This window comes from Equus caballus, chromosome 29 (assembly GCF_041296265.1).
Source record: "Equus caballus isolate H_3958 breed thoroughbred chromosome 29, TB-T2T, whole genome shotgun sequence".
NCBI classification, from domain to species: domain Eukaryota; kingdom Metazoa; phylum Chordata; class Mammalia; order Perissodactyla; family Equidae; genus Equus; species Equus caballus.
The window spans coordinates 35,023,035-35,037,625 of NC_091712.1; the positions used below are offsets into that span (position 1 = coordinate 35,023,035).

The 14,591-nt window shown below is 38.6% G+C and overlaps 1 protein-coding gene across 21 annotated transcripts in view; it reads right to left on the reverse strand.

The window, feature by feature from the left end:
- The window catches only part of CELF2 (CUGBP Elav-like family member 2), a 789,986-nt gene that overhangs the window by 500,182 nt on the left and 275,213 nt on the right, over positions 1 to 14,591 (reverse strand). For 6 of the 21 annotated variants that reach the window (XM_070255375.1, XM_070255402.1, XM_070255376.1 and 3 more), the window contains exon 1: positions 3,977 to 4,228. The exons of 3 other annotated variants lie outside the window; for them this stretch is intronic. In XM_070255375.1, the coding sequence (XP_070111476.1) occupies positions 3,977 to 4,080 (104 nt within the window). In that variant the 5' untranslated portion in view covers positions 4,081 to 4,228. Of the gene's footprint in view, positions 1 to 2,119; positions 3,307 to 3,976; positions 4,237 to 6,369; positions 6,506 to 14,591 lie in introns of those variants that run through there. 12 more of the 21 variants (XM_070255384.1, XM_070255380.1, XM_070255382.1 and 9 more) reach the window with 3 other exon arrangements.

A 14,591-nucleotide genomic window follows, 5' to 3' on the forward strand; every position in this document is an offset into this window, starting at 1 on the left:
ATTTTCCAAATTCATCATCGTGGTCACACCCATTCTAAGAGCCAGGGCCCACCTTATGCAGTTGTGCAATAACATTATTACGTTAATCACCCAAAACAGTTTTTTTAAAAAACACTCAAGAAATGTTTCAATTTTAGGAATAGGTTACTAATTCAAGAAAAGGAGAATGAAATTTATTCTAATAGCTGCCTCATAAAAACATCTACGGAAGTTCTTTACCATCATCCAATTAAAATAAAATTTACCATGCTGTGGTGGACATCCCACATATGAAGTAGAGGAAGATGGGCACAGATGTTAGCTCAGGGCCAGTCTTCCTCAGCAAAAAGAGGAGGATTGGCAGCAGTTAGCTCAGGGCTAATCTTCCTCAAAATAAATAAATAAATAAATAAATAAAATAAAATTTAAACCTATGAACAGAAGAAAGGATCATTGACAGATCCATAAAAATGTTCATGCCTTTTCATCTAGAAATTTTGGGAATTATTTAACGAAAGCAGAAAGATATATGCATAAAGATGTTCACTGAGTTGTTGTACAAATCAAGGACTGAAAACAATTCAGATTTTCAACAAACAGGGTAATGTAGTAAAACAACATACATCAATACCATGGTGCTTTATTTAGCCATTAAAATTATGGTTATGAAGGGTAGGCAGAAACATGGAAATATGTTCCACACTTAACTGGAAAATGACCAGATCATAAAATGGCGTATACTATATGATGTACAAAATGTACACCTGTGGAATTCTAGAAAGCAAGATGCAAGAATTTTTTTTTTTTGAGGAAGATTAGCCCTGAGCTAATGTCCATTGCCAATCTTCCTCTTTTTGCTGAGGAAGACTGGCCCTGAGCTAACATCTGTGCTCATCTTCCTCTACTTTATATGTGGGACGCCTACCACAGCATGGCTTGACAAGCAGTATGTGGTCCACACCTGGGATCTGAACTGGTGAACCCTGGGCCGCTGAAGCGAAATGTGTGAACTTAACCGCTGCGCCACTGGGCCAGCCCCCAAGATGCAAGAATTTAAAAAAAGAAATTAAGTAAGATGGCTATTGGCCATTTTTCCTTTTATTTGCTTTTTTCTGTAATGTTGTTGCTTTGCTTTTCTCTATGATGTTGTTGTTTTTAAAAATAATAAGATTAGAAAGACACTGAGGCAGAACTCCTGAGAGGGAAATAAATAATAATTAATACAAGATAAATGTCAGATAGGACGTCCCAGTAACATACACATCTCTAGTTGTACTCCTTACTTGGGTCTTGGTTTAGTTCCAATGGAACTATGTTTTGAGGTAGGTATTTGGGACCACATAACATTGTGTAGAACCACTTCTAAAAGAAATCCCTCAATTTAACATTTTTATATTTTAAAGTTGCCAAAAATGCTTTTTGCTGGGAAATACAATTTAGTAAGTTGAGTTAAACCTACCCACTCATTTTGAACTCTACTGAAGGAGCAGCTTAGACTCAAGTGGAGGAAATGTGTGAACTTTGCCACTTTGAGCTGCTTGGGTTCTAATTTTTCTGAGCCTCTGAGAGATGAAGAGGTCAGAGTTCACCCTTTTAGGAACATTCAGAGAAAGACCTCATTTCATAAATCCTACTCATTCAAGGCCGGCTGAGCTTTTATATGACTGGCTTTGCCAAAACGCTGAGTAGGGGGAGAGGTCGCAGGAGGAACACACACTTCCACAGACTCTCTTAAAAGAGGGCAGGATGATGTTTTCTGGAAAAAGTTCGTTTCTTTATCTGAAGTCCCAGAAAATTTGCCACATCTCCTCTCCCCTCTTCAGTGTCCCAGGAAACGCAATAATAAATTTGAGAACTGGTTCCCTGAGTGTCAGCAGTGATGTCAACGCGCGTACTCTGTTATTAAAATGCACCCACACTCCCCTCCCTTCTGTAGTGAAATTGAGGACTTCTGCCTCTCTTCACACAGCTGCTGGAAGTTGTTTCCCTATCGAAACAGAGTCTTCCTCTAAGCAGATCTGGTTGTCACCGAAACCCACCACAGGCATTCATTTAACATCCAGCGCTCCTTATTTGGGGTGGGGGAGGAACTTGGCCATCAACCGGAACAGTGACAAAAAAGAAAGAAAAGCAGGCCTACCTTAAAACTTTCCAGTCTTTGAGTGGATCCAAGTCAGAGATTAAGGAAACCATTGTCTAAAAGGCAGTGGAAGGCGAATCCAACCCGGAGAGGAGGGGTGGAGGGGATGGGTGAAGAGGAGAGAAACGCAGGCCGGCTCCTCGACTCAGGCCGGGAGCCTCTGGGCGCCCAGCAGGGCTCTTCCTCCTTCTAGGACTGATAAGCACTTGTCCTGGCTTTCCTCCACCTCCCAATCAATCTTGCACTATATTACTTCCCAGGCCCAGCTCATTTCTCCACACCACCTTTTAAAGCCCTTGTAATCTGCTCCAACTGATCAAATTTGACCTTTTTGTAGCCCACTTTATTCCAAGCACAGCTCTCAGTTAAATCTCTCTTTATTAACACCATCCTCCTTGGCTTTCTGTTGGAACAAACACAGATCAAGAACGAAGCCTCGAGACTTTACCAGCAATCATTTACAGATTACGGCAAGCTGCAGTCCTCCGCTCCTGTGGGGCATTCCCAGACTTTGCTTTCAGATGACTGGTTAGGCTGCTTTCTACCCGTTTTTGTGGTTCGGGTTCTGGGGCACTAGCACCGGGCTTACGGCTTCTCTCAGAGGCTGTAACTACATGACGGTTAGGATTTGTTTTTTAAAAATAATTTGGAACCCGGCTGCTAACAAGCTAGAATTTACTGTGTGTTTTCTGGCAGAGATTTTGCTACACTGCTTTTTTTTTTTCGCCCCAGCTTGCTTTCTTGTGTTTTTAAATAACCTGGAGCGGGGAGTTGTAGCATCTCTCTAAACATCAAGAGAAAAGGGTGTGGACTTTTCTCTCTCAACTTGCATACCTCTCGTCCCTTATTTAAAACTGAACATGCTTTCAATAATCATCTGAAACCGTGCATGGCAGATGTTAAGAAATAGCAAGAGCAGGATTGTTGTCCTGGAGCATCCATAGTTCGTCTGCTTTCTGTGCTGATGTAGGTTCTTTGTGAGTGTCCAGATTTCTTATTTTCCTAAGCGCTGCATCTTAAGCATCTTTTCTGCTCTCCCCGGTTCTAGCTAAGACTCTGCAACAGAAATTCCACCTCCTGTCCCCACAGGATCCTGCATTTAGATGACCTTGACATCATCTAGTCCGGCAGCCTCCAGACTAGTGTCTCTCAGGTCATCAAGATTTTCATTACATCTGCATGCCACGTGAGCTTTACTTCACATTCCTCTCTTTATATCAAATTCCTCTTTTTCTTACATTTATTTTAAAGGGAGTTTTTAAGATCATTACCCTAAATCAGCTTCACTGGTCTAAGAGAACAATTATGATTGTACCTAGACACGTGGGCCAGCTAAAGGCACCGATTTAGGTCTTTTTTTCTCTTGGTTGAAAAGAGAGTTCAGTAAGTGCTAGGGGACGTTCAGGATGTGCTTGTGCCAACCAGAGACTTTCCCCGGAAGCAACAGTAAAAATTTAAAAAGAACAGGTGTGATTCAATGTTTTGTAATGACCTTACTACCTACAACCATCAGCCAGGAGAAGGGGTTCCAATTTCTTGCCTTCAGGCAGAAACTACCAAGAAAGAGAATCTCCATTGTTTCCTGAGTCTCCACCGGGAAGGATGTGGTGAAAGCTTTGGGAAGAAAGCCGCTTTTATTCTCAGGAAGTTCTTCTCTCATCAACTCCAAGTGCCCCTCACAGCTTTTCAAATCTGTTCCCTCTCACCCTTTTCCCTGAGGACCCGTCCTGAAAATAGGCAGCAAACTCAGTCAGACGTGCTTTCTCTTTTAGTCACGTCTACTTTCCGTAATGGCTATAAATGACTCTCTTCTGAAGTGCAACTATCTTTATGCTCAAATTAAAGAGAATTCCATACCTTTTACAAAAACCATTGTCTCTCTGGGGCTTCATGCTTCTTCCTGGGCTGTCTTTGCTGTCCCACTGTGGATCTTGGGCCACAGCGTCATAATGTGTAAACATTTACATAACAAGTCTAATCCCCAACTGCTTCAGCGAATGTGGGTGATGATAATATTTGTATAGAGTGTACCTCCAAAAGGTTCCGAATGCTTAATTAATAAAACGTTTCTCCCTTTAGAAAGTTAGCAAGAGAAAAACAAAAGATTATAATGAAATAGTTTCTGCGACTCTGATGACATCATCCTTATATCGTTAACCCACCACACGCCTGAATTCAGATCTGGGGAAGGAAGAGAAAGGAGTCCTTACCCTTGGAGTTCAGGGTTAAGGGGTGCAAAGGGGAGGGACTTGGCTATCAACTAAAGGACAAAGGGCAAAAGCATGCTCATAAATTATGAAATAGTGTTTTAAAGCAGTAGTCCTTCCAAAAACTTCTAAAAGCAGTAGAAACTTTCCATCGAATAAAATCTTCCATCAAGTCCAAGAACAGAAATAGATAATAGTGAAAGTCTGTTACCAGCTACTAGGAACCGTTCTGATTTCTTTAGGTGTGTTAACTCGTTTAGTCCTCATATCTAACTTATAATGAGGTGTGTTACCAGTAGCACCGCCATTTTGTTGATGCATGCAGAAAGTAAGCAACTGGCCTGAGCTCCCAGGGCTAGTCATCCGTAGCTGGCGATGTGGGACCTAGAAGGTGTGATTGAAGCGGAGTGCAGAGTCTGTTTGGGGTTGGCCTGGGCTGGGATCAGGTTGGGGTGGGTAAGAGGAGCTGCATGAGTCTCGTGCTTTCTCTCCTAAGGTGCCCTGAGAAACCCTCGTGTTCAGGAGAACACGCTTTGAAATCCACTTCCTGCAAGCATTTGGTGATGAGGGACAGAAATGGTCTTTTCCAGGTAGTCTTGAGTCCCGAATGGGCTGAATACTTTGCTCTTTTCTTTTTTAATTTTGAGGACTAAGTGTTTTCTGATAGACACTGTAGATTATTCCACACTTAATATCTAGCAGATTTTCTTTTCCCCTTTCCCCTAAGCGTTCCATTCCTGATTCTGAATGCTTCACATCCAATGGATCCATTTCCTGATAAGAAAAAGGCCATCAGAGTGATTCATTCACCTTCAACTATGAGGATGCTCGCTAAAAACATACAAACAAACAAACAAAGGAGCAAAAATACGGCCTTGTTCAACATTGGGCCAACTATTCCTGTATAACTCAGGAAAAGCAATAATAAACTTTTATATATAAAACTCAAAGGTTAAGCTTAGCCTTGAGAAACCTGGGCCCAGAAATATAATTTTCCTCCATGTCACTGTGTGAATTACAAGACTTAATTTTATTTGTGTCCTTTTTCTCTTATTTTGATCAATTTACCCCTTTAAATCAAATTGTTTTGTTTTTGCTTATGGCTGTGATGGCTCTTCCACAGTTGGGATCTTCTGAATATTCCCTCTTTGTGAAAATACAATCGGTCCATACACAGCAACATTCATGAATTCTTACCAGCAATAAGACTCATGTAACTAAAATTTTTGTGATAGCCTTCCTCTTCCCAGGTACAGAAACCGAAACCAAAATTCGAATCCAAACAGAAAGCAACCCCACTGTTTATACCTCTCCCATCCAAACAAACAGAACCCCAAGCCCCAAACCCTATGAGCCTGTGGTTTCCACATGTGTTGGGTTTAGAGTCACAGGAGAAACAAATTGAAATGCAGACTCTCAGTCAGGAGACAAGAGCAGGAACCAAGGAATCTGCATTTCACACCAGACCTGGGTGCTCACAGAACACCCGGGAAATGCTGATACAGATTCAGCAAGCAGAAAATTTCCCCTGGTCGTAAAGTATCCCAAGCAAGTTTTCACATGGTTGTGGCCAATCTCACTGGAGCAAGTGGTAAAGATCGGTAGAAGCTTGTTTAGTATGTTGTAGAGGAGCTAAAAGGACCTGGGGGTGTGAATTAGCCAAAGAAAGAAAGAAAACAAGCACTCTCCATCAGCTAGAGGTTAGACCAACTATTGAACAGCTTCAGAGAGACAGGTATAATGTCCCAGGAAATTTCTCTCCTACAAAATGTCAACTTCCTGATAGTCAGCAATTTAGAAAAAAATCAGCCTTGCTAGAAAAACATATAAAATTTTCTTAAAGCCCTTTTTTCATCCTCTCTTGTTCTGCCTCCACTTTCTGATCCCTGGGAATCTGAGTATCCTAAATATATACATTTTTCGTTTAGAAAGTCTTGCTTCTAACTTATTTGTTCTAATCCTGTTACTTCCTAATAAAGATTCCTTTCCCTTCTGCTTGTCCCAGATTTTTCCTTTTTCTTTTTCTTATTTGTCAGCTCTTACCTTCTCCTCAAGTGGGTAAGGTCTCTCTCTCCCTTTAAGAAACTGAAATGACTAATTGGAAATGCATTCTACTTCCGTAAAAGAAGCTTTCCCGGTCTTGTTGATGTGCCAGGGTTTTAAAGCTGGCAGATGGAGTGAGCTCAGAAACTCCAGCACTTGTTCTTGACCCTGGAAATAAGATCTAGCTTTGCATGCCTTTCATAGCAAACCACAGTGTGGCAACGATGATAGACAAGGGTTGCCAGATAAAATAGAGCACACTCTGGTAAAGCTGGGTTTCAGAGAAACACAAGGGAATTTTTAGTATAAGTATGCCCCCAAATATTGCATGGGATGTACCGAAACTAAAAAATTATTTGTTTTTTTTTTTTATCTGAACTTCAACTTTATATCCTGAGTTATTTGCTAAATCTGGTAACTGTGTGCTAGATTGACTTTTAAATAAAAATAGCAACATCACTGTGATGGTTATTTTTCATTTATGGAATTCTGTAAAGGCATCCTGATGTCATTGACCGGGCATCATAATGCATTTATTTAAATGTTCCTAAAGCCTTTTTTTTTTGTATTAGTTGCTATAAGCCAAACATAAAAGCCCCATTTGAGGTTGCTTTTTCAACAAAGCAGTGATATGATTAAAGTATGCCTATATTTTCCAATATTGGAAATTAGGAAATGCCGTGCAACCTTCTTAAGAATGGCTAGTTGAATGCATTTTTAAGTGTTGTTACCATTGATGTGTTCAGAAGCACTGGAATTGACGTTTTGGAAAATTTGGGAGCATCTCTATATTTATTTTCTACAGAGTGACTTGGCAGTTAACACAGCTGCTGTGTTTTCTTGTTTTTGCACCAAGCATCAGCTCCTCCTGTAAGGAGTCTGCACCTGAACTGTTAACCATTCATCTTCAGTTCCATAAAATGTCTGTTGTACATATCCTCACTTTAACAACGTCTATAGAGACAAACTTCCAAAGATGGCGTGGGTTTTTTTTCCTTTTTAAAAATAAGTGAATGTAACTTTAATGGAATTTCAAGTGCTTTCGTGTTTGGCTTGCAACACCTGATACAATGAAAAGCCTATGAACAAAGATACGTGTTTTGGTGCTTTGTCAGTGACTTGAGAATTGCTATTTTACGGGACACTAAAAAAATTGCTATTATGGAAGCTAAAAAAATTCTAAAGGGTCTCTAAAGAGATAGCAACAAAACCTGCTAAGTATAGGGAACGACCAAACGTGTTATCCAGAGCCTACAAATGTACCGAATATTTTCCATTGGTGCGAAGGTTCTCGAACAATTGAGAAGGAATGCTTTTTTTCTTCTGGAGTCTTAGTCAGCTGAACAGGAGGGTAAAATGGATTAAAGCAGGAGGAGGGGGAGTGTTGGGTCTTTGCCAGGCATATTTTAAAAGTGAGAAAGGAAGAGAGGGGAGGAGACTCACACCCAGCCGGCTGCTTTTCATGCCATTCAAAGGAATCACAGGCCAAATTTGGTACATACAGTGGAAAAAAAAAAAAAAGATTCGAGCTTTAACTCCTATACTGCCACAGAAGATGAGATTTTCGAAGCTGTGTAATGTCCTTCTTTTAATTTCCAGTCTGCTTTTGTTCACACGCACAGCTTACACCAACAGGGACAAAGGAATGCCCAGAAGAATGATGTATTATTCAGACAGTGCCCATATCCCAGGCTAGGAAATAAAACCTCAACATTGATCTTAAAATCTGGTTTGGCTTTGTTTTTCTTTAAATGGTAGTTTCAGATTACTCTGGTGTTTGTGTCCTTAAAGACAGGACTCCTCACTGGTTTTTCAGAGAGAAATCTGAGTTTTAGAGGGAAGTCAAACACAATTGCCGAATTTTCAGCCAATGAAACCATGTCAACATCTGCTCATGGACAGGGAGTACCTGACCAGGAACATGGCCGTGGAGTCACTACAAGGAAAAGATAAGCCTTCTGTCATTACTGCCAAAGGGAAAACCAGCAGACCTAAGTGGGATTAAAGAGTGCAACAAATTCACTTGAAGGCACAGATTTAAATACTTAATAACTTGTTAATGTAATTCAAAGGGGTAGCCACAAGAAACAAAAATATTGATTGCTTATTAATTGATTGTATTAAGTGTTTATTTGGCAATCAGATGACCCATTAGCGTGCCAAAGCATTTTTCTATTTGTCATCTAGGTAAGGCAGTGCTTCTCACCATGGTGAAGGACCATGTTTCTTTCTCTTTTCTGTTTTTTAAATTTCCAATACATTATGAACCAATACTTTTGTAAAATACAATGAAATTGGATTACTAGGAAAAAAAATAAACAAAGCAAATTCATATGAAGTATAAACCCCAGTTTTTTAAATTATTGGATTAACAGACATAAAATTACTCCGTAAAATTGCTATGCATTTTTAACTCTTAATTGTTATAAACAAATAATCCACATAGCCACACTGGTCTGCTTTCCACTCTCTGAGGGATACTGATGAAAATACTCAAAAACAATAAGAAAACAATTTCTAGAGACATTTAAAGAATAGTTTTGGACCTGTATTGAACTAATCCCTGTATGATCAAAGGTGAAGAGTAACTATACCCATTTATATTGTTCATAAAAAGAAAAAAATACACTAAACTAGTCTAGTGAAAACTGGAAAATTAAAATCAGTTAACTTAATAGCCAACTGATGCCAAACATTCCTAAAGTCACCACTTAATGAGAAATTTAAAAATCATTTATAATTACATTAATGCTTTAAAAATTGGGCCTCGCTTTCATTGAAAACAATTCTTTGTTGACTGGCAAGTTGACTGGAAATTACTAACTGCCTGTGACACAGCTCTAACTGGTTCCTCTAATTCCTATTTTATTCTCCACTAGAGAGAGAAAACTAAACACAGCTGCCAGTTTGCCACAATTTAAGATATTTCAATATGTAAAAATCCAAATGCACTCCCCAAAGGATCACTTAGATTTCAAAATATTTTGGAGGGTTCCTAATATAATTAATTTTCACTCATGTACTTAAAGCATTTTTTAGATCACTGAACAATTGAGACACAGTCATAAGTAGGAGGGCCTAGAAGTGAAAATAGAGGGGAATTTTATTGACTTAACAAACCCATAGCACTTACTGTGTACCAGGCAGTGTTCTAAAGACTTTACAAAAATTAACACATTGAATACTCATCACGACCTATGAGGCACACTCTATTTTTGTCTTCATTTTACAGATGAGGAAACTAAAGCACAGATGAGGTAAATGATTATCGTAGTGAGTAGGCAGCAGAGGCAAGATTTGAAACCAAGTGGTCTGGCTTTAGAGTCATACTCTCATTCCATCTACAAGGGGCATCCTCTAACTGACAGTCAGAAAGAAAGGTAAAGCATTTTTCAAATCATAAATGTAATTCAACTGGACAATTAAATTAATGAGCACTGTGATTTAGATAAAACTTTCCCATGAACATATTTAATTCATAGGTGGAGGCAGAAGGCAGAAAACCATAGGTCTACTCTTCTCAGATCACTGAAGAGTCATTGGTCACCCACTGAGCTCCCTTTAAAACCACTTCTCTCAGCATCCTTTCTGAGTAAGATAACTGTAGTAACATAATGGCCACTCAGTTGCCTTCGTTCTCTTCTTTGTGAACATTCGACCCTAATTGGTCCTTTACAGCAGAAAACAACTGCTGCTCTAACCCTCATATATGTACCATTTATACATACTCTAACAGAACTTACAAAGGGATCAAAGGTCCTTGAATGTGTAAGCAGCAAAAGCCATATGAACACTTCGAATTTGGGAATTACTATTTGTCATATATAAGGCACACCTAGATGCATGTAAGCACAGTTATGAAGGAGATAGTCCCAAAGGAGGAAAAAAGGAAGGAAAGAAGACATATCTACACAAATAATTATCATGGGATTCTATTGGCACAAAATTTAACAAATATGTCAGTGGAACAGAATATGGCCCTCACAGTATTTATACTATGCCTTGAATAGAAAAACTAATAGATGATAAAGAAAACATAACAGATAGGGAACTGGAATAAGGACTGAACTAATGTCATTTGAAAAATTGTGGGAACTTGGAGGTAAAAATATTAGACCCTCAATTCATAAAAAACTAAAATAAATGTCAGATAGGTTGAAAAACTAACTGTAAAAGATGAAACCGTAAAAAATTAAAGGAAAATGTAAAGGAGACAAATCTTTGTCTTGATAATTTCTCTGCTTTTAAGTAAAAGCATTGAAAAGGGCAATTTTAAACAGAAGCAATTATTTAAAATATAAAGAAAAGTTTTATATGTTTGAGTCCATAAAAATCCATTTATCAAAACAACGTATATAGCATTAAAATAGGGAAAACAAATTAAGAAACATACATGCATCTGTAAGAGAGCAAAATCCTGTAGATACAATAATAGAAAAAATGTGGGCAAATGCCGGAAACAGAAAATGTACAGAAGAAGGAATTCAAAGGAAAACACGAATATAAAATTTCTACAAGAGTCAAAAAAATATAAGTTAAAATGAGATACAGTATTTTACCCATCAAATTGGTAAACACTTTTAAACGTTTCTACGTAATGGTAGAATGAGGTACAATTAAATGGACCCACTCATATATGGCTTATGAAGGTTTAAATTGTCCAGAAGGCAATTTTGCAATATGTACCAAAAATTTAAAACAATATTCCTACTATTTGACCTAGAAATTTCACTTATAAAAGTTTTTGTTTTTAAGATTTATGTAGAATAATATTCATTGCAGTACTAATTATATTAACGAGCTAGTAAAGGCAAACTACATGTCCGATAATTTAAGATACATTACAAATATATATACATACAATGTCATAGCTATAAAATGGGATATAATGAAGCCATTAAAATCATGCTTTGGTGGAATAACTTTGAAAAGTTTCCAAAATAAGTGAAAAAAGCAGGACACAACGTATTCTATATTGTGCATCATCAATATTTTGTATTGCTACCAGGGATTGTAAACTTCATTGCCAACAGTCCACAGGGGTGTCCTTGTGAGTAAAGCTGCGAGAAAGATGCCTATTAAAATGCAACAGTTTTCCTTTCTCCAGGTTTTCTGGAAACATTCAGCCTTCTTAGTCTAGCTTTTTCTTTTACGATTATCTTTCCTCTCCCCACCACCCATCTTTCTTTTTTCCCATTCTTATTGAAGATCAAGTACAGAAAAATATATCTTGATTGTAAGAACATGTAATTACTGGCAATGGAAATTCAGCATCACATTAAGGAACAGCTCTCAGAGTGAGGAGTGTGGCTAGCTGGAGAGACGAGCCTTCTGAGGGCAGGAATCCTACCCAGTCTATTCTCACCATGGCAGAATGCAGCCCAAATGTTGCCAGGTCATGCACTTTATTCAAGGATGACAGAAACCTTATTTTTTATGTGAATTCTGACTTTTAATTGTTGACAATATTATTTCTATGTATTTTCCCATACATACACTGTGCATAAGATTTTATATACATATAAACACTGTGAAAACCAAACACTTTGAGAAGCTTCAAGTTTGTGACTTCCAACGTTCACACTTATGTGCACGAATGCAAAAACAACTGGAAAGAAATACACGAAAGTGCAATTATTAGCATAATTTCAATCATCTTAGTTTTATAGTTAGAGCTAGGTGATGTCAAGCAATTCTAGAATCTAGTGGTGGAGTCCACGGATGGTAGAATTTTGACAGACCACTGGCCAAAGTGTCTTTTATCATTTAAAATATTAGAACATTCCAGAACTGTTTGGACAGGCGTGGCTTTTAAAACAGAAAAGAAAGCTTTAAGGTTGAAGTTAGCACTGCCATGCCATTTCTCCGACATGTGCTTCTCTGGATAGTCACCTTACAAAAGGGGATTTAAAAAAGAAAAAGGAATGTAGCCAAGAAGTACAGTACTCAATCTAGGAAAAAAGAATGTAACGGGCTCAGCCGATTGAGAGTTATGATAAAATAACTGGCAAAAACTACAAAAGCCTTCTCTTTATGAAGGGACAAAGAATGCTTTTCACAAAGCTCAAAACAAATTAATTACAGAATCTCTGCTGCACACATATAATAGTCTTTACACACTTCCCCCTTCGAGTGTCTTCTGTTTAAAGGGTGAGGCTTCTTGGCAACAAGCTTATTTGACCATTTCTCTTGTTTATAAAGCTTGCATTTTATGGAAATTGGGAAAACAGAGAGAAAAATCTGGATTTCATTTTGAACCAGCCATTGTTTTTTCTAATTCCTCTATTTTACTGGAAGCATATTGTGTTTTTAAACGTATTAAATAAAAAAGAGAAAATGAGACTGTTCAGATTATTATGGCACGAAAACAAGTATATCCTAGCTATTAGGCTGACATTATTGGACCAGGAAATAGCGTAATTCATTTTCAAAGCAAGGCTTGATATAACCTTTAAAATGAGGAATGGTTGTTTTTTTTTAGTGTGTGATATCAAACCTTGAGGGCTTTCTTCCCACTGAAGCATTAAAAAGTGAGAATTCTGATTTCTTGTTGACAATGTTTAAATGAATATGTCAGGTTATAATTACAAATGCAAGGGGGGAGCTTTTTATAACTGAATATTTAACACATATTAAAGTTATAACACAAACCACATACTGTAATTCTTGCCCCATTTTGTCCATGTTTTGTCTCTACAAAGTAGGTATCTCAAATCACTCACTTGAAAACTTGAAAATGGTTTCTGAGATGATGAGTTTGCTATGAAAATGAGGATAGATTACTTGGTGGGCTTTTCTTTGTGTGTGTGCATCTGCTTACGTGTGTGTGTGTGTGTGTTTTTGAGGAAGATTAGCCCTGAGCTAACTGCTGCCAATCCCCCCCCACTTTTTTTTTGCTGAGGAAGACTGGCCCTGAGCTAACATCCATGCCCATCTTCCTCTACTTTATACATGGGACGCCTGCCACAGCACGGTGTGCCAAGTGGGCCATGTCCGCACCTGGGATCCAAACGGGCAAACCCCGGGCCGCCGAAGCGGAACATGCGCACTTAACCGCTGTGCCACCAGGCCGATCCCTATGTGCGTGTGTTTTAATAACAATCCTTATAGACAAATAAAGATGGAAAGGAGAAGAAGGTAAATATTTCCGGTAGGAACAGGGAGTGAAGAGGCGGTAAATTCACTATGTTTATGATTTTCGCTTTGCTTAATTATAGAATGCTTCTTTCTCCTGTGGCACCTTCAAGGGAGGTGACAGAGTATCTGGTCAGTGTGGAAATGTGTTTCCCCAAATCTCTCCTTCCTTCCCTGTGGCCTACAAATAAGATGGGGCCATTTGTTTTCTGTTAACTTGATTCCCATTCTTTGCATTGAATCACAGAGTATAGAACAGTTGTCATAGCAGATTGAGAAACACAGAAATAGTTCAAGCGTTTCGGCTGTATAACTCCCTTTTAAAACAGTTAACCCTTTGTAGGGATTCTTTTCTTTTTTCAGATGAATCATAAGGTGTCATTGAGGACTTCTCATTATCCAGATCCAAGTTTTATGATAGGTCAACTGTGTACCTTTGTGATGTGGTGGCTTAAGGTCATTTTTATTGCCTCCTTGAAACACCTGACACGACCAGAAATCCATAAAAGACAGTCCAAAGGAAATTTTTATTCCTGATGACACTTAAAACGGTACAAGAATTTTACATGCATTATTTCTTTTACTTTCTTTCTTTTTGTTTTTTGGTGAGGAAGATTGTCCCTAAGCTAACATCTTGTTGCCAATCTTCCTCTATTTTGTATGTCGGTTGCTGCCACAGCATGGTTTCATGAGCGGTGTGTAGGTCCATGCCCTGGATCCAAACTTGCAAACCCTGGGACACCAAAGTGGAGTGCGCAAACTTAACCACTACACCACCATGCTGGCCTCGTGCATTATGTCTTTTCAGGCTCACAGAAAAACCATGAGGTATGTATTATTATTGCCCTTGTTTCATGATGAGGAAATGGAAGTAAGCCCAAAGTAGTACAGGCATTAAGTGGTGGAGCAGCCATTTAAGCTCACTTGTGGCTGACTCCAGAACCTTCACTTCACCAGCGGTTCTCAACCTTGGCTGGGAGCTCTAAAGTTCCAACATGTAGGACACCCTCCAGACAACACTGAAGTAGAATCTCTGAGGTTGGCACCACCCAGGCATCCGTATTTTTAAAAACGTCCAGGTGATGCTA